Raw genomic sequence first — 24,265 nt, forward strand, 5'->3', positions numbered from 1 at the left:
CCTCTCACTCATTTTATCACTAGTCCCCTTTAATTCAACTATTTGTAACTCTGAGAGTGCACACATGTAATCAAACGGACCATAAGGGGGCCTTTTGATTCAATGTGTACACTCTCAGAGTTAAATTAACATGTATTGAATTTCTAATTTACTTTTTGGGTGAACATTGATGATGTCTGGTGAGACTGCTCTGAACTCTAAGCAAAAATGACGTCATGCTTTGGGTGAGAATACGCCCCCTGCTGCAGAACGCAGATATGCACCGTCCGCCCCCCTCCCCCTCCCCCCTCTGATCAACAACCAGCCTGGTGGTGATATGCTGCTAGCTAAAGCTGCACGGAGAAGCAAAATGGCCGACAGTAAACTAACCGATCACACAGCGTTTGACAGTCATCAAGAGGTTATGCATGTTTCGTTTACAGCTTGAGAACTTACATTCGCGCAAACAAGGACATTTGCCTTCCCACGTCTTTTTCTATTAATTAACATTTCGCCTTTCGGTGATGTCATTTCTTATTCAATTTAGCCTTGAACGCCTCGAAGAACTAGCTGCTCGCGGAGCTAGCTGCTAGCTTGCTAGCCTGCTAGCGTTGTGGGTCTGCAAGAATATTTTTTTTTTCTGCACAGAAGCACTTTATGTTTGTGATTCCTGAGGTGAGTCGTTTACTGTTGCTGTACTTATACAGAACGCTCCTGTGTTCTCCGGTTCAAATGGACGTCCGAGGCTTATGTCACCGCACCGCGTTGTCGTGTTTTTATAAGACTGTTTAACGTTAGCCTTTTAGCTTCGAGATGAGATGCCCAGCACATCAGACGTCACTGAAGTTCATCGTTTAATTACGGCTCATTTATATATTACTTCGTCGCGTGAGCCTTTTGGTTCGATACAAAACTACGTATTTTCAAACGGGGGGGAGAAGAAAGCGTCGACACTTTATTTTTTTTTACCCCCTAGTTGATATTAATACGTCATTTTGTGTCGAGCGAAGGGGGCTCGCGCGAACTACTGTAACATTATATATTATAGTTATAATGCACGAGCTGCTACTATAGCCAGGAGAGCAGGCAGGCGTGTGTTGCTTCTGCTCCCTATAAACAACGTTAGAGTTGACAGCTACCGAATAATAAGCACAACTGATCATCAGTGGTGGAACAAGTACTCAGATTTTTTACTTGAGTAGCAGTACCACAATATAAGTCTGGTATTCAAAATATACTTGAGTAAAAGTACAAAAGTATTGGTATATGCAGTATATTACGTATTGGCATCAAAATATACTATAAGTACCAAAAATAAAAGTACTCATTCAGAAGGTCCCATTGCACAAGTTCAATATGTATTGAGAAAATATTTTGAAAATAGCAGTTGTGAGCTTGTAGATATGGTATTTTCAAATAGTCAAATTACAGTAATATACAGGGTTGAAGTGATTCATGTTTTGTAATAATATTCAAAATCTTCAAAAATTACTAACTAAAGTTTTCAAATAATTGTAGTGGAGTAAAAGTAGAATATGGCTCTGAGATGTAGTGGAGTAGAAGTAAAAGTACTGAAAATTGGAAATACTCCAGTAAAGTAAAAAAAAAAAAACTCAAAATTGTACTTAAGTACAGTACTTGAGTACATGTACTTGGTTACTTTACACCACTGCTGAACATGATGTGAACATTGCAGCCTCCGCCAGCAGCTCGTGCGAGTCGAGTTAGTGTCGCGGGCAGCCAGCCTAGCCCTGCCGTTCTTGCTGCGCGGGCCGCGGGGGACCCTCTATGGGGGGACCGGCTCGGTACCGCCTGGCTGTCTGTGACTGTGGGCCACACAGCGGAGCGGCGGAGACGGAGTGACACCAGCTGCTGTTAGCACTCAGCTAACATTAGCCTCTCTGGTCAGCAGGTCAAGAACCCGTCTGGTCGCAGCGCCCCGCGCTCTACTGGTCGCTCGCCGACAAGAACGGATCTACAAGCTCACGACCTTGTAGATCTGTTCTCGTCGTTGAGCGAAACAGTTGTAATCTCTATGAGCCCCCCCCCCTTTTTTACGTGACAGTGACCCTGAATATGGCTGGGAGGAATGAACTGTTTGTGTGCTTAAAAACATTTCTTCGTATTTACGGCAACTAATAACCAAAGGGTGTCGTTATCTGCTGAAATGATGTTGGTGCACATTATAGGATTACTACTAGAGTAACGTTAGCCCTCGAGACAGTGGCAGCTTTGCTCATTATGTGCAGCTTAGCTAGCTGGAAGGAAAGCTGTGGCTGTGCGTAATTACAGCTAACTAAAGTGTGGAAGCCTAGACGGATTTCTCAATAAATGAGGGTCCTGTCAAAAGACAGTTAGCCACCTGCCTTGTGCATTCCACAACAGAACCAGGCCTTGCATGGCTTGATTTTTGCATGTTCAGATAATAGTGCTTTCCACAGTGTAAACCTGAAGAAACAGACAAGTCTCTCTTCTATACACTAGTTCCCATTGCATCCACACAATCCCTTATTCTGTCCCTTCTAATATTTATCATGAATTTATCTGCTATTCGCCAGCCGTATAAGAATATTATGTAAAAGAGGTTTTTAACCTCAATGTGACTTCCTGGGTAAATATTAAGGTTATATATATTTATAGTACATTAAGTCTCTTATAGCCACCTCCTGTGTTCACTGTTGGTTGTAACTGCAATCGTTTGCTGTATAATGAATTATGCAATGAGCTGAGCTAGGCTACCATGGACTGTTGGCAAGCTGTGTCTCTGGTTAACATTACAGTTCTTACTACATTAACTAATTGTGTAGAAGATGTAAGCCTGGACCTTACTGTCTATAGTCTGGTGTGATAGTAAAGTCTGGAAACGGACTATAAGTAGCCACTTTCTACACGCAAATGCCTGTTGTATGCACACTAACCAGCTGAAAAAGGTCAGCTTCTTCTGTCATCAGTTCATAAAGCCAGCAGCAACAACAAATAACATGAAGTATTCAGTGTTTTCACAATAAAACATTTCTTTCACAAAACTACACACACCAGGTACTACCAGAGCAATGAATGTTACCCTTCAAGTTACTTTAGCTTGAGAGATGCCACGGTGCAGTTGATGTGGGCCACTCCATATAGATACAATGTTGTGAATAAAGTTGTGTTGTTGCGGAAGAAAGAAGTCTACCTGTTTTCGCCTGGTTTGCTAACTTCCCTGCTGTAGATTGTTATATAGGACATTGTATTGCCTGTGTCCATACTTGAGTATCGCTTCAGATTATAGGCACTAAAGTCTGTCCAGAACATAGTAGATGGTAAAAGTCTTTTGATGAAACACATTGTATTTGTTTTATGTGTGTGTGTCTAAAGTGTGACATATTGCATAAACAATATTTTTTAATATTCTAAATATTTTCCCAGACAGGAGAATCAGGAAAGGGAACAGCAGTTAATGGAAGACAAGAAAAAGAAGAAAGAGGATAAAAAGAAAAGGGAAGCCTCTCAGAAGGTAAATAAGTTATGAATGTTTTTTTTTTCTAGCAAAATACAAAGTGATCTTGCGCAGTTCTGATAAATAAGAGTTACTAAAAGAGTTACCTGATGTTAGGAACTTGAAAACCAAGAGTCTGGGCTAACAAACACTTTGTATAGCTGTATGCCCGATTTCTTTTAGTTCATTTATTTATCTTTTTTTGCGACGCAGTGATTTCTTTTGGGTGCTAAATTATTTCCTAGCAGCTATTAGCATATGCTCTGTTCTGCTTGTTCTTTACCAATTACTAGTACTTACACAACCTAAAGCTCATTTAATACAAAAGTTTACACATCAGCCTATATAACTAGAATCACTCACTGACATTGTAAATGGGTCCATAAAGTGTGACGTTTTTACATCACAGACTTTCTAAACGCTTGGATCTCACAATGAAAGTTGTTCATGTTCAATTTTGAGTAAGTTAGAGTAAGTGATATTTCTTGGTTAAACATTTCTTGTGTGAAAGTCTAGACTCTAGGCTCTATATTCTGATGGTAATACTTGCTATAGTATAGAGTAGAGGCGGAAATCGCTAGGTACCTGACGATTCAATTCCAATTCAGAGGGCTACGATAATATTATATTCCGATTATCGCGATTTGCGATGCATTATGATTAATTTACTTCTCTTCTCTTTTATTGATAATAAAAACAAATGGAAGAGATGTGTCACTGTCAAGTGGAAGGTTATATTTGCCAACATCAACAATTGCAGAAAACCAACAAGAAAATAAACAATTTGCACAACGATGCAACGATTTTAATTTCCAACCCTAGTATAGAGTGTTTGCTCAATAACAGGGGTCTCTACTTTCTATTAATTTGCATATCATATTGCTCATTAATTGACATTTGTGATTTCTGTAATTTCAGGTGCCAGAACAGAAAATCAAAGGTAACTTTTTTCTCTTCTTACCTTCCTTCCTCTGTTCTCGAGGGTGGTAGTGGCTGCTTGGGAATCGGAAAGTTCCCGGGTTCAATCCCTGGCGCCCTCTGGGTTTGTGTCAAAGTGTCCTTGAGCAAGACACTTAACCACTAACTGCTCCTGATGAGCAATTTGGTGCCTTGCATGGTTTCTTCTGCCATCGGTGTGTGTATGCACATGTAATGCACATTGTAAAGTGTTTTGGATAAAGGTTCTATATTAATAGCATTTTTACCATTTCTCAGCTTTCATTATGAATGTTTGAGTTGTCTGATTCCTAGTCTTGTTATCAGAATAATCTTCCCTCTTTTTATGCACGTGGGATAAATAATATTTACGTATATTTGTTACCTGACAAGAACACATTATTACAGCGTGTCCGCAGCTAATATTAAAAACCACTGGACCGATCCGTGCCAAATTTCTTGTGAATGCAGCCAGTAGGCCAAGTAAATAAAAAAATAAAAAAACAGAATATATTTCACATATTGTGTTGTCTTTTCTCTTTTTTTATTTTGTTTTAGAACTAACCTTTTATACTGGAAGTCAATGGAGGTCAGATTGGGCCTAAACTTGTTCAAATAATTGAGATTACTGATGTCAAACTACTACTGACATCATAGACTGGCTACATGATGTCAGAGATCCACAAGTAAGCCATGCCGTTATTAGACCCTGTCTTTTTAGTTGGGGAACTGTCCTGGGAGAGAGTCGTTGGAAGCAGAGGGAAGGCTGGTACCTGAGAAAATGTCCAGTATGCTTATAGTCTTGTACCGTTGGGCATTGGAGCAGTTATGGCTTTGTTCAAGGGCACTTTGTCAGCAGTTGTAGGGGAGAGGGGAGAAACACATAGGCAGTCACATATTGCACCCACACACTCCTTCACATTTTGCCATACTTGATGCTAATACAGCTCCATTTTGATATTTTCTCACCCTGTCCTGTATACAGTGCCAGAATCAGCCAAGCCCTCCTCTACCCAGCCACTCGCCACCCCGGGCTCAGCATCCCCCAGCCCTGGCCCTGCTCCCCCCTCGTCCCCCTGTCCTGTTGCAGCCGGGGTTTCCGCGCAGGTCCTTCCCGGTGGTGGGAACAATGCAAAGCAGCGGGCTGCTGTGGCCACCCGACAGCCCTCCTCCTCCTCTGGAAGCCAGACCTCGCAGCAGCAGCAGCGCTACATGCCCAGGGAGGTGCCCCCAAGATTTCGCTGCCAGCAGGACCACAAAGTGCTACTGAAGAGGGGCCAGCCACCGCTGTCCTCCATGTTGCTGGGTGGAGGAGGAGGCGGGGGTGGGAGTGGCCGGGGAGCCACCCCACCTCTCTCCTCACAGGGAGGAGATAACCCCAGTGCAACCACAGCTGGAGCCACAGGTGAGTTGATAGTGCAGAGTAGAAAAATCTGCTCACAGAATTTATTGTCCACAGTGTTTGCTATCGTTACCATCCATAGTAAAAAAAAGAATGGATGCAGCCAAAGTAAGACCCATCTACAGTAAATTATGATATTGAATGGACTATAGCTCTTTAGACTATAGAACTAATGCTCTTTTTGGCTATGACCGGTCGGTCATCATTCAAATCTTTACTGAGAAATATGAACATTTTACTTGTCATCGGAGAGGACGACAAATAATTTCTGTTTTTCAACCAGATCCCAACCTGGATTCATCTTCTCCTTCACCCCCAAACTCATCCTCATTATGTGTCGCTGCTCTGTCGTCTTCTTCTACTACTACTTCAACTTATGCAAATTCCACATGGGGGGCAGGCTCTGGCAGCCAGCCCTCCTCTCAGGGCTGGGAGAAGGTGATTGTGGACGGGACTGACCTGGAGGAGTGGCCTAGCATCCTGGGCGGGGCCAAATCGGGTTCTGAGGGGTTGGGAGGGGGACGAGAGCAGGATGGCCCCCACAACAGCAGTGCCTCATGGAGTGAGAGAACCATCCAGCAGAAGGGAGGAGGAGCATCAGGAGGAGGAGGGAACTTGGACAGTCCCTCGCCGCCTCGCTCCTCTCCCCCTTCCTCATCCTCGCTCAATGAATGTGTCCAGTCGGGTGGCGTGTGGGGCTCCTCCTCTTCTTCTCAGGCGGAGGTCGGAGCAGCAGCGTTCTACAATTCCAAAGTCTCCCATCTTCTTCCTGGGCCTCAGGAGAGCCCTGTGAGTGGTGGCAGCGGGGTCCCTGGTGCCAACTTTAACCCCAACACCAACCCCTCCGCCTGGCCCGCCCTGGTGCAGGATGGGACGTCAGCTTCGACAAGCGAGGGCCTCCCTCTGCACTCGTCCATCACTTCATCTTCCCCATTCTCTGCCAGCAATGCCCTTGCCACGACTCTCCCTCTGTCGTCTGTGAACCAGGCTGGCCTCCATCAGCAGCAGCACCTTGAGAGGGTTGGAGGAGCCAGGGAGGGAGACCAGCAGCCGCATAACTGGGCAGGCCTCGGGCCTGAACTGGGATCAGGAGGAGGAACAATAGGAGCAGGACTGGGACCAAATCAAGGAGGTGGAGATGGGATGGACTCTGGGGTTGCGAGTGTCAGCGGAGGAAGCAGTAATCTTTCTGGTTCTTCACCGTCCTCTGCTGCAGCCTCTTCTTCTTGGAGAGCCATGCCACCAACCTCCTCTGACCTCAATTCAGGTGCCTCGCAGACTGATGGCTGGGGTGGTGGAGGAGCACAGGGGCAGGAGGGCAGTGTGTGGGGCTTTGGTAGCCAGGGGGAGAAGGCAGGGTCAATAATGGGTGACAAAGGGTGGGGCAGAGGGAATGATGGTAGCTCAAATACCCCAGTGGTATCTCAGGGAGCTTGGGAAGGAGGGAGTTCGGAGCCAGAGTGGAGCGGTGCAGCAGCAGCAGGTGGAGGAGGAGGTTCTAGTAACCCAGCAATAGGAAGCAGTGGAGGGGGGAGCAGCAACAGCAGCAGTAGTGGAGGTAGCGCAGGTGTTGAGGGTGGGGTTTCCCAGGATTCTGTCTCTCCATCGTTTGCATCTATGACAACAAGAGCTTGGGACAATCAGAAAGGGGTGGACAGTGGGGATGTAGGAGTTGGGGAGTGGGGGGGTGGAGCAGGAGTTAGACAAGGAGGAGGCGTTAGAGCAGGTGGAGGACCATCAACCTCCAGCGGTGGAGGCTCTGTGACAGGGAGTGGCGGGGCTGGAAGTGGAGGGGGAAGCGGGCCTCACAATCAGAAGCACGAGCAGTCCTCCTCTGGACGCCATCACCCCAACCCGAACCCGACCCCGACCCCCAATGCTGAAGTGGCCTTACAGAGCATGCTCAGTCGGTCTGACCTGGACCCCAGGGTCCTCTCCAACGCCGGCTGGGGTCAGACCCAGATCAGACAGAATGTGGCCTGGGAACTGGACACCAAAACAAAAACAGGAGGAGTGGGGAACAGGAATGAGAGAGGCATTTCATCTGCTCCTTCCACATTCTCATCTTCATCATCCATGAACACTACCACTAGCCGTGGCGCTGGGTACCCGTCTAACCCTGGTTCAATGACTACTGATCCATCTCCTGGCGCCCACATGGCCGGCGGGAACTCTGGTTCAATGAGGGATTCACAGCCTGCCCGCAGCCCACAGATGGCGGGCAGTGTAATGAGGAAGCCTGGATCTCCAGTGGCTGATTTGGAGGGCAGCCAGGGAAAGGTAACTGGAGGCTGGGGAGAACGTCCACCAGAGAGCAAGGGCAAAGGATGGGGGAGTGAAGAAAAAGAATGGGGAGATCACAGAGGAGGTGGACCAGCTGGTGGAGGAGGAAACTGGAGGGAATTCGGGGAACAGGGTAGTGGTTGGGGAGGTGGCCCAGAAGATAAAGGGACAGGAGGATGGAAGGAGATGGGGAGAGGAGAGGCAGGCGGCTGGGCAGCACAGAGAGCAGCAGCAGCAGCAGGAGGTGGTGGTGGTGGTGGTGGTGGTGGTGGTGGAGGAGGAGGAGGAGGAGGAGACTGGGGACAAAGGGACTCCAAGCCTGGAGGGGGGTGGGGAGATGGGAGAGGCAGAGGTGGAAGTAACTCTGATGAGGGTTCCTCCTGGGGTAACCTGGATGAGGGAGGCGCTCAGAGAGGAGGCTGGGGAGGTGGAGACGTGGGTGGAGGCAAGCCTGTCCAAGACTGGGGGGGTGTCAAACCCCACAACGCAGCAGCACACATACCAAACAGCCAAGTGGCAACAATGAAAGCCCCAAATCAACAGCAGCACCAATCACAAGGCCAGCAGCCACCGGGAGGATCCATTCAAGGAGGGTGGAGTGGTCGGGCCGGTATCAGTGGTGGTGGTGGTCCACCATCCAAGAATCAGAACCAAAGTCCAGGTTGGACCACTGGCCCGATCCCTCAGATCTCCGGGGGCAGTGGTGGGGGCAGTGGTGGGGGTTGTAGCAGTGAGCCCCTGGAGCCCAGTGGCTGGGAGGAGCCCTCCCCTCAGTCCATTAGCCGCAAGATGGAGATCGATGATGGCACTTCAGCCTGGGGTGACCCAACGCGCTACAACAGCAAGAATGTGAATTTGTGGGACAAAAAAAATGCCCCAACAGGCCAGGGTCACGGCCAGCAGGGCCCCCCACCACCGCCATCCATACAGCAGCAGCCACCAAGAAGGCAGCAGGGGATGCAGCCAAACAGGGACACGAACCCTAGCAATGCTGGAATGGGTAAGATGCAATCTATTGTGATTCATAAATGAGGTATAAAGTAGGGCTTTTGTTTCCAGAAAATGTAACTTTGTTCCCCAAATCATCAGACATTTCACAAGTGCATTTGCTGTTTAATCAGGAAATGTATTACCACAGTATGTAATGATGCTCGCCCTGATGCCACCATTCTGTAACATGAATCCCCCAGCAGAACTCCTAAGGCTTGAAGCAAATTAGAAATAGAAATCTTTAATGAATTGGCCTGAATAATGTGCAATCTTGCCCCATTACGTTTTGAAACCCTCAATCGTGTCCATGCCTCCAGGTCCAGGTATGTGGGGAGGAGGTGGACAATCTGTCGACAATGGCGCAGCTACCTGGAGTCAGACATCTGACCCACCATCTGGCTGGGGAGACCCGGATGAACCTGCTAAAGCCTCCGGCTGGGGGAATCCCTCAACTAACCTTAACAAGTCTGGTAAGAATAGAAAAAAAGTCTAAGGATAGCCCTATCATAAGGAAAGCATTAAATGAAGGTGGATACAAAGGGTGATGTATAGAAAAAAGCTACAAAGTTTTAATAATCTGAATGACATCAACTAACTAAATTAAGACGGTCTCCTTCGATGGCTATTTTTTACGGTGTGGCTTTGCAAGAGGCTAGCCATCTATAACCGTGTGTCTAATCTCGCAAACCGCTGGCCAAACTTTGTATGCACTCTGCCAGTAGGCCACAGAAGTACCTTATTTTTTTTTTACTCGCACGTTTTGTACTTAAAAATATATATATTTAATTTGAAGTCAATGGGGCTGGGAACCCTTGACCAAATGTCGCCATACTTTACATCATAGACAACGGACATAAAAATCACAGGCTGGTAACATGGAAGTCCAAGATCCACAATGGAGGCATGCCGTTTCTGTGTGTGAGATCCACATAATTCCCCAGTTAACGACCACCCAAACCAAGTTAATCTAACACTCTTTTCCCCCCCTCCCAGGCTCCAAGCCAATGGAGGGTTGGGGAGGAAAGGGTGAGCCGTCCGTGGCAGCCTCCCGTCACTCCAGCTGGGACGAGGAGGATGACGGGGGTGGTGGCGTCTGGAACAGCACTGGCTCCCAGGGAAGCAACTCCTCCTTCAACTCTGGAGGCTGGGGCCAGGGGCATGGGGGAAAGAGGGGGAACATCAAGGTAGGGGCGAAAAAAAATCGGTTTCCACTTTCCAGAACATGCATAATCATTTTATAACACTGTTATTCTAGTTGTTTATCTTGTTAAACAAAACAAGGCAAAAGTTGCATATTATGTTAGAAACATCAGTTTATGATTGAATGATCACAATAAATGACAGGCTGATGCATGTCAACCTACTATCTTTGCCAGGTAGATAAACTTCTAATTGTTGTGGGGTTTTTTAACCCCATATTTTTTTAATCTAAATGTGATTTTTTTTTCTTGTGTATTTGTTACAGGGTGGAGGAGGGGACAACTGGATGGGCCCAATGTCAAGACAATTCTCAAACATGGGTCTCCTGGTAAGATTGAAAACGTTAACCATTCCATCTAAATATATATTTTTACTGGTTCCTCATACTAAACGAGAAACGTCAAATTTCCATGTAAATGTATTTTCCTCTTAGAAGCTTTTGAGATTAATCACATAAAACTGGTTAACTAGTCACTGAAAATGGTTAAAGCCTGACCTATACATCTGTTTGGCCGATATATATCGGCCTTTATTTTACTTTTTTTATGACGTCTATATCAGCAATTATGCGGCTGATGTGTCCCGATTTCATGGCTTTTAAATCTTTCCTAAAATAGCCCATCTACAAAGGTATTTTTGAAAATGTCAGAATAGGGCTTAAAGGAGCACTTTCAGCCATATCTTCATATAATTGATCCTCACTAATTATAATGTGGCACTATTTCCGTCTACTCGCTCTGTGGGTCATTTGCGGGTTATGGATAGGTCGGAAAGATGCCTACCAATGATATCATCAATGGAGATTTCAGCATTGAAAGAGATTGTTCTTGCATTGATCAAAAACCCCAAAACGTTGAAATCTTGTTTGAAATGACCAAACCTGCCTACCGATGATGTCCATACAGCTCTCCTCAGACACAGGGCGAGTAGACAGAAATGGTGCCATCTTAATAAGTAATCGTGAACCAAATGGAATATAATTTGTCCTCGGCCTCCTCACCAATGCTCATTACTGAAGAAACTATCTTCAGTAAAATTATAGGTTTAGCTTGTGTGTTTTATATTTGCTTGTGCATTATGTAAGTGAAGTGAAATATTATTTTCACATAAAGTTTCATATTTATACTTAAAAATGTTATCTATCAAAAAGTTATTTGTGTTTATTTCTTTTTTTGTGTTATAAGTTGAATGCTCTCAATACAAACTTCAAAGCTTAAGTTTTCCAAATTAATGTCAAGATTTATTTATTTAACAAATGGTTTTGGTCAAAATATCGGTAGCCGGTTTTCCAAAATCCGGAACCTGAAAAAATGATAATCTGGCATCAGTCGAACTCTACATCTGACTGTATGAATTATCCATAATGCCTGTTCCATAAACACCCCATCTTTTTACCAGTCGTACTAATGACTAATGAAAAACTTTCATAGGGTGATGACCCAAGTGTTGACAAGAAGATGGAAGGAGATAAGAGAGGAATGAATGACTATAATGGAGATATGCGGAGAGGAGTAAATAGAGGAGGAGGCTACCGCATGCCCGGTTCCAAAGAGATGGGTCCTGGTGACATGGGGCCCTATGGGGACAAGGTATGAGACCTTGTTTGTTAAACAGTGTGTCTTGGATGCTGGAAATCCATTAATATGCTTGCATTTGGAATGTTTTCTTTAAAGACAAGAATGGGTTTGAATTGTTGTGCTGGAAAAGCTAGAAATTGTATTGGTCTACTATTGTAATCAATGTGACTGGCTGAATTTCTCAGCTCACATTTCCTGACAATTTGAGCTACTGGGGGAAACTGACTGTTCTACAGAGGTGCTTGAATTGTGACTTTCGAGTGGTGCTTTCATGGACATGGATTTAATTCTATTACATTTTATGCTGATGTACTGCAGATGGGTACCCATGGTGTGTTTGGTGGCAGCGGTGGAGGGATGCCTCAGCCTCGAGGGATGCACCAACCTGGCATGCATCCCATGAACCCTGCCCAAGGGTTACGTGCTCAAGTGCCTCATCAGTTCCTGTCCACTCAGGTCTGTTGTCTGTTTGCATTTCCCCTCTGCAGTTTTGGATTAGGATGAATGTGTTGTCTGTATTAATTTGGAAGGACCTAATACACTGCATGATACAGACAAAAGAATATTGTGTAATACTTCATCCAAATGTCATTAACACAGTAAAAAAAGATTATTGTGCCCAATATTGTTAACTCTTTTTTTTATTATCATCCTCGAAACTGTTTGTTCTACATTTTTCAACATTTATTTATGCTCAAAAATGAGGTGACCTCAGCACAACCAAGATGTGCTATCTTCATATAATTGGTCCTCATGATAAAATGGCACCATTTTTGTCTACTCAGTCCGTCTCAGAGTAGGGCTGTGGACAGTTCTGAAACCCGCCTACCTGTGACATGATCGATGGGGAATCCAGGCTAGTAGGAACTGCAGGGTTTCTATTCCCGGAAAGTTGGCATGCTATAATGCCATTGTTCTTACGTTAATAATAAATAAATAACAACCCTGCCTATTGATGATGTCACTGATAGGCCTGTTTTTGAGGTGTCCACAGCCCTCCTATGAGACACCATTACCATTTTTATCATGAGCATTAGTGAGGAACAATTATATGAAGATGGATAAAAAAATGTATTGTTGATGAAATTATTCAATGTGACATGTTGCAGGTCCCGGGTCCAATGCTGAAGCAGATGCCCTCACCTAGTGGAAGTGTGGGTGGAGTAGGAGGTGTCGGAGGTGTCGGAGGAGTTGGAGGGGTGTTCCCTCCCCAGCTGTCCCCGCAGCAGCTAGCAATGCTCAGTAACATTTACCCCCAAGTCCAGCAGTTTCATCTGGTGAGAGCTTATATGTCGATTGATTTTGAATTGATTGAGCGAAGGATATATGGGTGTGTGGGTTGTTGTCAGTAATCTCAAAGTTGCATGAAAACATGACAACTCGTGCAGCAGTTTGTTTGTGTGCATGAATACACACGGCCATTCCAATCCAGTATACCTTGCATTTCAGTGTGTAGCTCAGAACTGTACAGTAGTCACATCCTATACCTGAGCATTAAGCTAAAGTATATTCTTTTACCTCTCCCTCCCCCACTCTGCTGCCAACCCTCAGGCCTGTCAGCTCCTGCTTCAGCAGCAGCAGCAACAGCAGCAACAACAGCAGCAGCAGCAGCTACTGCAGAACCAGAGGAAATTTCCCCAGCCTCAGCCTCTCAGGCAGCAGCCGGATCCACAGCAGGTTAGCAGACTTTGTTCTCAGAGAAAGAGACTATGTGGCCCTGGAGCACTTTGGGCAACTTGCTCAAGGGCACGTTGTTTATCCGGCATTGGTGATGCTCTTGCTCAACATTTGTGTCAGGAATGCCATGTCCAATGTCAGTGTTGACTGGTACAATGACTTGGAAAATTGTGACTTAGGTGCTAGAGATGTCAATCTTCTTCTCTAATCCATTTTTAAATGCTTTATTATATAATTCTCTTAATTTAAATATATTTAATTAATTATAAATGCTAAAATCTAACCTGCTACGTAGCCTATAGGTTTATACTAGGAATGTGCGCTGCTAGTTGACTAAAGAGTGCTGCCACTACTAGTTTACTAATTACTAGTAGTTAAAATTATGTATATGTTTTCTTTTTTTTTTATTGCAACATTGTGCTTTTTATTCTGCGAAAATAGATTGTGTTTTCAGTATTGTGATCCCTTCCCACTTATACAAGGTTGTATTGTCCTTGTACCACATGTGTCAGAATAAGTGATAGTTAAGCCATCTGACTGAGACAAAATGTTGTCTACATTTACCGGGCCATATTTGTGACTTTTTGTGATGATTGATGTAAATCTTCTAGTTCCTTCTCTACTGTATGTAGAGTATAAAGGTCCCACTCTGGCCTACACTAATCTATTCTCCTCGCCATCCTTTCATTATTGTCCTCAGCTGGCCAGAATCATGGCTATTCTCCAACAGCAGAGGCAGCATCAGCAGGGTGGTGTGGCTGGTGGAGGCGCAGCTGGAGGATTGAGTTCCAAGCTGTCTCCCTCTCACCTGGGTGGAGGTGCATCCAAACAGCCCATGGTGGATCCCCTGCCACACCCTGGAATGGGTGGCACTCTGTCAGACCTTCATGCCAAATCACAGGGCATGTATTCGGGTGAGTCCAGTGGGCAGGATGACGTTGGCTCTCTCAGGTGCAACTTTTCCAAGCAGTGGCTGATGTTGCTGTGACTAATCATGCCTGTTGCCTCAAACGAGCACTTATAGTGACTGCACAGCCTTCCATTACATTTTCTTTGATGTAATTGAGATTAAAACGACACTGACGGTACTTGTGATTTGGGGGAGGGGTTTTACCCACCAAATAGATTTAGAAAACTGTCAAATTGTACATGAAGGCAATGCAATTCTGGCCATAAATAATAATTATACTGTACTTCATAGAACTAAAACATTTATGGAACTTTATGACGGTATTAAAAATGTACTAAAAGTTAACAGATACAATAGTAAAAGCAGGCCTCTTGATAATTTGTTTGGTACCGTAAGAGCATGTATGTGCATGAGTGATGAATAGTTAATGGAAATGGGTGGAATGTGAAATCTGGAAGTTGTGATTTATGTGTTTTTTATTTCTCCTTCCTCAGGTCTTGCCCCTGGTAGCAACCTGTCAGGACTGGAGCTGGGTTCCATGGTGGGAGGGATGAAGGATGCAGGTGGACAGCAGTCTCGTTTTAAATGGATGATGGAGGGACACTCCCCTGCACCGTCGCCCCCTGACACCACCGTCCTTCACAAGAATGGTAGGGTCAGCAGATGGTGTGCTATGTACCATTTTCCTCAAAGACGAGGTTGACACATTTGTGATTTCACAGCTTACAACCTGTCTTGGATAATTATTGCAGCTGTAATTGCTTTCATTCATGGTTATCTGACTGAGATGAGAAATGTGTTCGACACATATTCGTGTCAATCTGTTATAACGTATTTCTGTCTTTCGCTCACCTAGGCCCTTTACCAAATCCTATAAAGGCGAGAGGAGGCTCCCCGTACTCTCAGTATGATCTGCTGGGGGGTGATGGTTTGGGGATGCCCCCTCAAGGCCCTGCAGACAACTGGCACCGAACCCCTGGAAGCAAGATGGCCACTAAGCCTGGCACATCCAGTTGGCCCCCAGGTAACCGCTTCTTCATCTGCTTTTCTCTCACCTTACCACCGTTAATACATGTCATTTTCTATTCACACCTTCAGCCATATATTGTACATAAACATAGTTCAATTTCCCATTAGTGGCTTTATTATTAAGGATCCGTTCCTGCTAACACTTTGTTCCCAAAGAATATATCTTTAAAACTATTTGCTGGATTTTGCTGTGCATCTTGATAACCCCTAACGCCATGAAAAGTAATGCGTGACCCCATGACCTTTCCTCTAGCGCCTCCTCCCTCAGTCAAAAATACTCACTCTGTTCAGACGTTTTCTTATAATTTAATGGGCAGATTGCAGGACTAACACTAAGGAGCCTCTAGGGGGCTGCTAGAGTTTGAGATTATAGGGATAATATACCAAGTACAGATTTCCACCGGTCTAATGTCCATTCCTTGTGTTTCTTGGCCCAAGCCATTCTTTTATTCTTCTTCCTCTGTAGTGGCCCTTTTGTAGCAATTCGACCATATACTGTTGGCCTGATTCACGCAGTCTCCTTTGAACAGTTGATGTTGAGATGTGTATGCTACTTGAGCTTGAACCAAATCTTGAACAAATAAACATACTGATAAGTTGAACAGTACAACTTTGTACTGAGGAATTTGGCTTTTTAGATTGCAGTTAGATTGCAGTAGAAAGACTTCTCCAAACAGAGCATCATCAGTCTACCTGATCTCCTAGCTCATCAGCTGTCTTTGTTGTTGTGGTGACAGAGTTCCAGCCCGGTGTGCCCTGGAAGGGGATCCCGAGTGCTGGAGACCCTGAATCTGACCCCTACATGACCCCTGGCAGTGTTATGGGATCCCCAGGACCCCCCAACCTCAACGACTCCGACCACCAGTTACTGCGAGACAACACAGGTACTATTTGATTTCTTTCTATGTTTCGGTGTCGGACTTCTTTATAAAAATGTACAATTGTTCAATTGTACATTTGTCATCCTGCGTTTTAACCTTGATATTTTATGTTTGTCTGATATGGCGCGTGCTTTAAAGAGAAAATTGCCATGGTAACCCTGTCGACAGGCAAAACACTGCTTATGGGCAATGCCACGGCTGGTACCTTTTTGTATGCAAGATCATTATTAAGATGGATCTTCAGATGTTTATTTCACAGATGTTTCTTTGCACAGGAGGTTGTTAATTTATACTCCATGGCCATCGGTTGCCTTCTTGACAAAATTAACAAATCTACAAGATATACAGCTATCCACACACCTTGCATTGTAAACCGCTGATGACTTGCAAAGCTGTTTGTTTTGGGAGGCAATGCAGTCAGGTCTATGTAATGGAGTGACGTTGTCTATGTAATGGAGTGAAGTTGCAGGACGATTTTTTATTTTATTTTTGGTCTTCAGCAAATGATGATCCTCCTGATTAACGTTGGTTTGCTTCAATATTGACATCTACCCGATGACTGTTGTAACATTGCGCTCAATTGGTACTTGCCTGTGCAGGCAATTCTAGACAGGTTCTAATTGCCCACAGTTTTCTTTCAATGCCCAGGGCAATCAGGCGGCCCTTATTGACGGACCCTGGTTAGGCTGGTTAGGATTGTTGTACGATGCGCTCAGGTGGCGCAGTGGTAAAGTGCCTGCCCACCACCGCAGAGGTTGTGGGTTCGAAACCACCGTGGTGCGGTGCGGCTCTGTCGAGTGTCTATACAAACACAATTGGCCCGTTTTCAGGGGAGGGAAGTCGGGTGGGGAGGGTGATATTACTGCACATAATCCTATGGCTGGGGTGGCACCTGTCAGCAGGGAATGTTGGGCGGGAGGAGTAGTACGAAGGCTCTACGTCCCCCCCGGTGGGGTCTCCTCACTGACAGGCTGGGGTGGGCAACTGTAACGGTCTGCTCCACCATGTGGAAAGCCTGGTTATGCAAAGTTAGTGGTCGGCTTCTTTGCTCTGCCACTATAAAGTGAGCATCCTATGTAGTGAACACAGAATTTCTGTCCAGAGCCTGCAGTAAACACTGCAACACTTTAGGTTACTTGCGGTTCTCTCATAATATGACTGAGGTGTCCTACTATGGAACGCCCTAATCTGTGTCCCCAAAATCTCTTCTGCCTGGTTCTCCTCAGTGGCTGGAGCAATTGATCTGCATGTGCACACAGCCATTGACCATTACCATGTGCACGGAACAGCGAAGCCCGTCTTTCACTTTCCCCGAATGTCAGCTGTTTATTAGCGTTTTTGTGTTCGCTGGCTCCCGGGTTGCCAAATCATTTTCCTGCAACAAGCGCCGGTGTTGCCACATCTGTGAAACAGGTGGACCATGACGCACTTTGGGTGCTCATATCCCCCGACGGGTATGGTCTAGTTTGCTTAATCTTCCGAAGATGGCTGCCCTTGAATTGAGTTTATAGACTTAAAATGTTCTAAAGTCTTTTCAAATAATTATGATCAAAAATATTTTTCAATATTTGGGAGCCATTTCATACGTCTCATCACTTTTGCTTGATACATTTGCAGGTGCTCACTCTTTAACGCTACCTAGACTCTAGAGTTTCCACATTGTATCAAAATTAAGCAAAAGAAAAATCAGGCCCCTGTGCCATCATGGCATGTCATATCTATGCTTCTGAATGACTTTATTATATTACAATGACAAAATACTACAGGTTACGATTGGTGCACATTATCACATTGAGCCTTGTTATTTTGACAGTCCTTTCGGTGAATTGCTGAGCTAACTTGCCAAATATCTAATTTGGCAGATAACTACAATTAGAGACTTTGTGAAGTGGTGTGCTTTGTATTGCTATAATCTGTCTGTGTCTGCAGGGCCAAACCCCTCCCTCAACACCTCGCTGCCTTCACCTGGTGCCTGGCCCTACAGTGCCTCAGACGGACCCCTTGGCAATGCACACAGCACAGGTACCTTTCTTGGTTCCTAATTGATCCCTCTTTCTCTCTGCTATTCTTGCTCTTTTTCACTATGATCTCCTTTTCTGCGTTTCTTCCCATCTCATTCTGCCGTTGCCTTTATATCTTTTTACTTAAACACAAAGCTGTGCTTTGCTAGATGGAGCTTATATGAGTTGGCCAACCTGTGTCCTTCCTACTCCCTTTTCTGTGTTGTTTATCAAAATTCTCTTGCCCCCACCTCCCCATTTCCTCTTCAGCAAAATACTCCGAGTACAAACCCAGCTGGCCCCCAGAGCCCATCGGACACAACAAGATGTGGAAGACCAATCGCAACAGCTCCCAGCTGCCACGCCCCCCTCCTGGCTTAACCAGTCAGAAGCAGGCTTCACCTTCCCCATGGGGCAGTGGAGGCCCACGAGTGGCCAGAGGTTGGGGAGGGGGTGGGGCTAGCCAAGACTCCAGATTTGGGCCAGGTACTGTTTACAACTTCTGATGAAACTCTGGAAAAGATTTAACCATTTCATAACCAGTTTGTACCAAATATGTAGACCCACAAGTCGATTTCTAAATGCTTTGCTCTAATAGACTTGTGGACAATCTCCAAGCTTTCTTTGCTAAATCTGAGTGGAAATGATTAAAAGATCATTGCCGAACCAATACAAGTCTTTAGTGCTGTCCTTGATATTGGCGGTTATGTGATTGGTTTTCAAAGCATTGGGCGTAGGATTGTTAGCTGCTGTTCTTGCCACTGTTCTAACTACTTTAGATTTACAAGTCCCCAGACGTATCAGTAGGTGCACTTTTCAGGTTGTCTGGCAACGACGACTACCAAAGTAGAAGGATTTATTTGGAATATATTGGAACACTGTCATATAATGGTGTAGACCATATAAAAGAAAATATGAAAATTCCATCATGCAGTAATTAATACATATACATGCTACACAGAATACAAATGCTACAAGATCCATCACTCCCCAGCCATTGTGTTTGCAATAACTGGAGCACTAACCCAGTACTTTTATATACTGTACTTGATCATTATTTATTGGACTATTTATCTCTGCTGTCGGCAGAAACCAGCTAACAACAAAATGTTCATTTTTCAGTAAATGAAAAAAACACAAAGTGGAGTTAGAAGGTTTTGTTAATCATTGATAAGAACTGCTGAATGGACCTCCAAGGCCACAATGAGGTTGGAGGTTAAAAGGGGGTGGAGCTTGGAGTCAGCAAAACCAGCTAACTCCACCCCCCTTTGGTGGAGTTAGCTGGTTTAGCAGAAAGTTTGAGGATCCAATGGAGTTAGCTGGTTTTGTCTGAGGCGCTTTTTAATACTTTTCATTAGTTCAATTTTTTTTTTACCAACACACAGACGTAAAGGGTGCACTGATTTATGGAAAAAAAAAGATTTATGGTCAAAATGTATATATTATACATTACTGACATAATATCTGCTATAACTTAAGGTTAAAATCGTTATGTAATGTCTTTAGTTTCATACTCATCTTTGTACTTGCCTAATGTCCTCACTAGGTTTGCCCCCTTTCATCTGTTTTAAAAACATATTTTTTTCTCTCTCCATAGGCTCAGCTTGGAGTGATGGTGTGGCCTCCAGAAGCAGCTGCTGGTTGCTGCTGAGCAACCTGACCCCTCAGGTACAGAGGAAGGAAAGTGGGGTATAGATGAAACTCTGCAGTGCACAGCCAGGAAATAGTGTAGTGAGAGAGTGAATGGGGTAAAATATGTGACCCAGAGCAATAACTGGTGTACCAGATCTGCGATTGAGAATCTTCAAATACTTCTATCATTCCTCTAAAAGTCAGAACCGAAATCGGTGAGCAAATATGGAAGTAATGCACAATTATCAAGTCACGTTTTTCCTCCATGATTTCACTGGATAAACTCACTACTACTGTTCTGAAATCAGAGGAGACTTCTCCACCGTTGTTCAATCACAGCTGTGTAAAGTCCGTCTTTCATACAATTATGCAGTAAGTTACAAGATTAATCATTTGCTGCTTCTCTTATGTCAAGTCCAAATAAAAATAAATTTACTGCAAACTTGAGTTAAAACTAACTAGTTTTTAAATAAAAGTGCATAGGAGATGTAGTGTGTGCCTGTGAGGTCAAAGTAGACAAGTGATGATTACGGACATATGTTTGGGTAAATGAATTGCAGCATTGTTTATTTTCGTTATAAGATATGTAGGGAGAATCAAAATGTAACTGCAACAATAGAACCCCTATCACATTGGTTAGACACTGAGATGGCTGCCTCTGCACATACTGCTCCAAATAAATTCTGTGACTCTGTCTGGCTAGAGATGACTTTGGACAAAACATCTTTTGTTGAATTTGATGACTATTCTTATTATAAAACAAAATGGAGAATCAGTGTTGGGTTTTAAAGTTTCACTCTGAGACATTAGCAAACATGGATTGGGGTGCTCGGTGGCGCAGTGGTAAAGTTCCTGCCCACCACCACGGAGGTTGTGGGTTCGAATCCACAGTGATACTTCCGGCTTTGTTGGGCGTCAATGCGAACACTATTGGCCCACGTTAAGGGGAGGGAAGCCGGGCGGGGAGGGTGATGTTTTACTGCATGACCCTATGGGCTGGGGCGGCACCTGTCAGCAGGGAGTGTTGGGTGGAAATTTCCCCCATTTGAAATTAAAATGTACAATTTACTGCATTCGGTCACATGAGTGTCCCCACCGGTGAGCTTATGAGCTGTGGATGGAAGACAGTGAAGCAGTTGAGAGGAGAAATGGTGACAGGGGAGCATGCCGTGAAGGCAATTCAGAGTTTTAATGTTCTCGTGACCTATCAGTGGAGCAGAATTTACTGTAGCCATAAAAGAAAATGGCCGCCCAGACAGATCGTCCTGGGGTTTGAATTTCAAACGTGCTAAACCCGGGGTTCTCATTCATCAGCATTCCCCTTCAGTCTATCTTATGCAAATGGAACAGAATCATGCATGACCCAGCTATAATTGGATTGTGAAGTTGGATGATCCATTTAATCAATTAGGGCCTGCGCGACTGACTCTGGCATGGAAGGACTGTTCTGGGAAAAACATAGGATGGAAAGTGTTTAATTATGCAGACTAGACAGTTTTTCTCCCACTTGAACTTTTTTTTTGTCGTATATATGTAAATCTGTCTATGTAATGTGCAATCTCACTACATACTTAATTGACACACGCCTCTTCATCTGCATAAACCTCCAGACTACCTGACCTTTCTCTGGCCCTGTCAATCAATGGCTCAATGCTAAGGACAATTAATATTGTTAATTCATAATTCACACACATCCATGCAGGGAAAGCAATGTTGCACCTAACCTGAATGCAGCTTTCGCTTTCACTACAGATCGATGGTTCCACACTGAGGACTATCTGCATGCAGCACGGTCCCCTGCTGACCTTCCACCTTGGCCTGACCCAGGGCAGCGCTCTAATTCGCTACAGCAGTCGACAGGAAGCAGCCAAGGCCCAGGGTGCACTGCACATGTAGGTTAACTCTAACTAAAGTAAACCCATCTTTTTAAACTTTGGATTCTTAATGATTGACACTTACTATTGAACACGCAATGATAAACTAAACTAGGATGCAAAATTACAACTTTGAATGGACTTGGTAGAGACTATCACCACACTAGGCTAGTGGGTAATATAGATGCTACAATTTGATTTTAAAATTTAAATTTCATTGCATTAAATAACATTTCTAATTATTATCATTTTTTAAAATATATTTTTTACTTTCTGTCAGGTGTGTTCTGGGCAACACCACAATCCTGGCGGAGTTCGTGAGTGAAGAGGAAGTCGCTCGCTATTTTGCACATTCCCAGGCTGGAGGGGCAGAGGGCGCCAGCGCAGGAGGGGTAGTGGCCAGTGGGACTCAGGGGTCGTCTGCAACAGGCACTGCTGTGGCCAGCAGTGGAGGCAGCTCCCCAGGAAGCGAGCGGGGCGGATCTGGGACAACTACCGGGGGGAATGGAAACAGCAGTGGTAGTGGAGGAGGAGGGGCGGTTCTAGGTAGCGTGGGGTCCTCTAGCACCGGCTGGCAGAGTTTGGATGGTACAGGCAGTTCCTCGGATACCTCTTCGGCCCAAGGACCCGGGCTGGGTATATTCTCTCAATGGAGCACCAACGGAGCAGGGGAAGGAGTTGGAAGTACAGGTGCAGGAGGTGTTGGGGGAGTGGAGCCTGGGAGGTCTGGGCTCTGGGGAGGGGTGACTGCGGGGTACCCCAGCAGCAGCCTGTGGGGGGCACCCCAACTGGAGGAGAGGCACCAAATGGACAGCCCTGCTGCTCTGTTGCCTGGTGACCTGCTGGGTGGAGGGACTGATTCCATCTAAAGAACGCCCTTCATTTCTAAGTATAGGTTTAGACACACTGACACAACATACACTGGGAAACACGTGTACTTACTATAGCACATACACAACACAAACATCCACACATTTACATGGTATGCATATTAATGTACTACACAGACATACACACATGCATACATGATATACATAATGTACACACACACACACATATTGCAGAAATGTGACATGCTTACACACATTCTCGTGGCCAGACTTAAGCTATTATATAAACAAATGCAGGGACTGTTAGATGTGTATACGGCCTTTTTCCACAGATGAAGATTTCAACTGCTTAGACTTGAACCTGAAAAAAAAAAGAATGAGAAGTTGGTCGGTCTGAAAGACTTTGACTCGACTGGATTGCAATGTGCTTAGTAAAAAAAAAAGAAAATAAAAATAGGGGACTTTTCTCAACAGATTTACATACACATGCACACACCAAATTCAGACGAGCCTTTAGACAAGGTGGGCACTGTAAACAACATTACCTGCATCGTATAAACTTAAAACTACTACATGATGTGAGGTGAACGTGCAGTTTCCATTCATGTCCCTTAACATTAAAAGAGACTGAATCCAAACACATGCAAACACACTGCTCCGATTGACGACAGAACTGTATCTTACTGTGTATGTTAAAGTTTGTTTTTCTGTTTGTACGTATGGTTGTTTTATTTTTTGTTTTTCAAACAGTGGAAATTGAAAAATGTCATTTTTCCTTTTTTTTCTTTTGTTTTTCAAAATGCTGACCTCTTACTGTTGTATCTCTCCCACACTCTCTCTCCTTCTCTCTCTTATCTCAATCACGTTTGTTACTGTTGCGATGATAATTGTTGAATTGCTGGCAGTTTGAGGCTACGTTGCATTTCTCCACGTGTGTGTGGGATACTGGGCACAGTACGACATGCACAGTATGTGAACGTGTGTATGAGTGAGAATGAGACCAAGTTAGTGGATAAACCGCCGTGTGTGTGTGAGAATGATAATTTTATGTGCGCATGTTACTGCCTGTCGTAAGTGTGAGCGAGGCTGCTTACTATACAGAAGGTCTATACAAAAACATGTTTTTGAGTGCATTCGGTATACTGCTGACTGTGTGTTCAAGAAATATTGGCACTAATGCTTTTGTTTTGTTTTTTTCTCATTTTAAGTTGTGTGTTTTTTAGCAAACTTGTCTTTTTTATCGTCCGACTTGCAATAAGATAAAAAAAGAACATTTTAATGACACAAAGAGCTGAAGGCATACGTGTTTGAGGAAAAAGGACATGCCAAATCTTATCAAACTGTGTGGATTGGGTGGGAGGGGTCGGGCGGGGTTGTTTACAGATGCATAATAAGAGTTACCGTACGTTTTTATGTTTTGTTGTTGTGTATTCGTTTTAAATTAAGACAGGCTTTAACACTCCTGTTCAGTGTTTTTCGTTTTGAGATTTTACAAAGGAAAAAAATTTATTTAAACAAATGAGAACAAGATTAATAATAAAGATGAAAGTATTGGCTTCTAAACGTGTTGTGTGATTATTATGTAAT

General features: G+C 44.4%; 1 protein-coding gene across 1 annotated transcript; it reads left to right on the plus strand.

Moving 5' to 3' along the window:
* Positions 1 to 318: 318 nt before the first annotated feature.
* tnrc6bb.1 (trinucleotide repeat containing adaptor 6Bb.1) lies at positions 319 to 23,157 on the plus strand. Its single transcript, XM_084070695.1, has 22 exons — positions 319 to 654; positions 3,388 to 3,475; positions 4,376 to 4,397; positions 5,379 to 5,798; positions 6,079 to 8,315; positions 8,397 to 9,078; positions 9,386 to 9,538; positions 10,062 to 10,252; positions 10,534 to 10,596; positions 11,699 to 11,857; positions 12,164 to 12,301; positions 12,955 to 13,122; positions 13,397 to 13,522; positions 14,223 to 14,436; positions 14,927 to 15,082; positions 15,289 to 15,456; positions 16,199 to 16,345; positions 18,272 to 18,364; positions 18,613 to 18,828; positions 19,940 to 20,010; positions 21,727 to 21,866; positions 22,129 to 23,157. The coding sequence occupies exons 2-22, from the start codon at positions 3,419 to 3,421 to the stop codon at positions 22,715 to 22,717; spliced, it is 6,210 nt and encodes a 2,069-aa protein (XP_083926821.1). The 5' UTR covers positions 319 to 654; positions 3,388 to 3,418; the 3' UTR covers positions 22,718 to 23,157.
* The last annotated feature ends 1,108 nt before the right edge of the window (positions 23,158 to 24,265 follow it).

This window comes from Gymnoscopelus microlampas (genome assembly GCF_963454915.1).
Source record: "Gymnoscopelus microlampas genome assembly, chromosome: 11".
NCBI classification, from domain to species: domain Eukaryota; kingdom Metazoa; phylum Chordata; class Actinopteri; order Myctophiformes; family Myctophidae; genus Gymnoscopelus; species Gymnoscopelus microlampas.

Excerpts from the sequence above, each read along its gene's own strand:
- tnrc6bb.1 (XM_084070695.1), top strand. The coding sequence starts at position 3,419 with ATGGAAGACAAGAAAAAGAAGAAAGAGGATAAAAAGAAAAGGGAAGCC. Across the intron at positions 9,539-10,061 it reads AACTAACCTTAACAAGTCTG|GCTCCAAGCCAATGGAGGGT; the intron begins GTAAGAATAGAA and ends CCCCCCTCCCAG. Across the intron at positions 16,346-18,271 it reads GTTACTGCGAGACAACACAG|GGCCAAACCCCTCCCTCAAC; the intron begins GTACTATTTGAT and ends CTGTGTCTGCAG.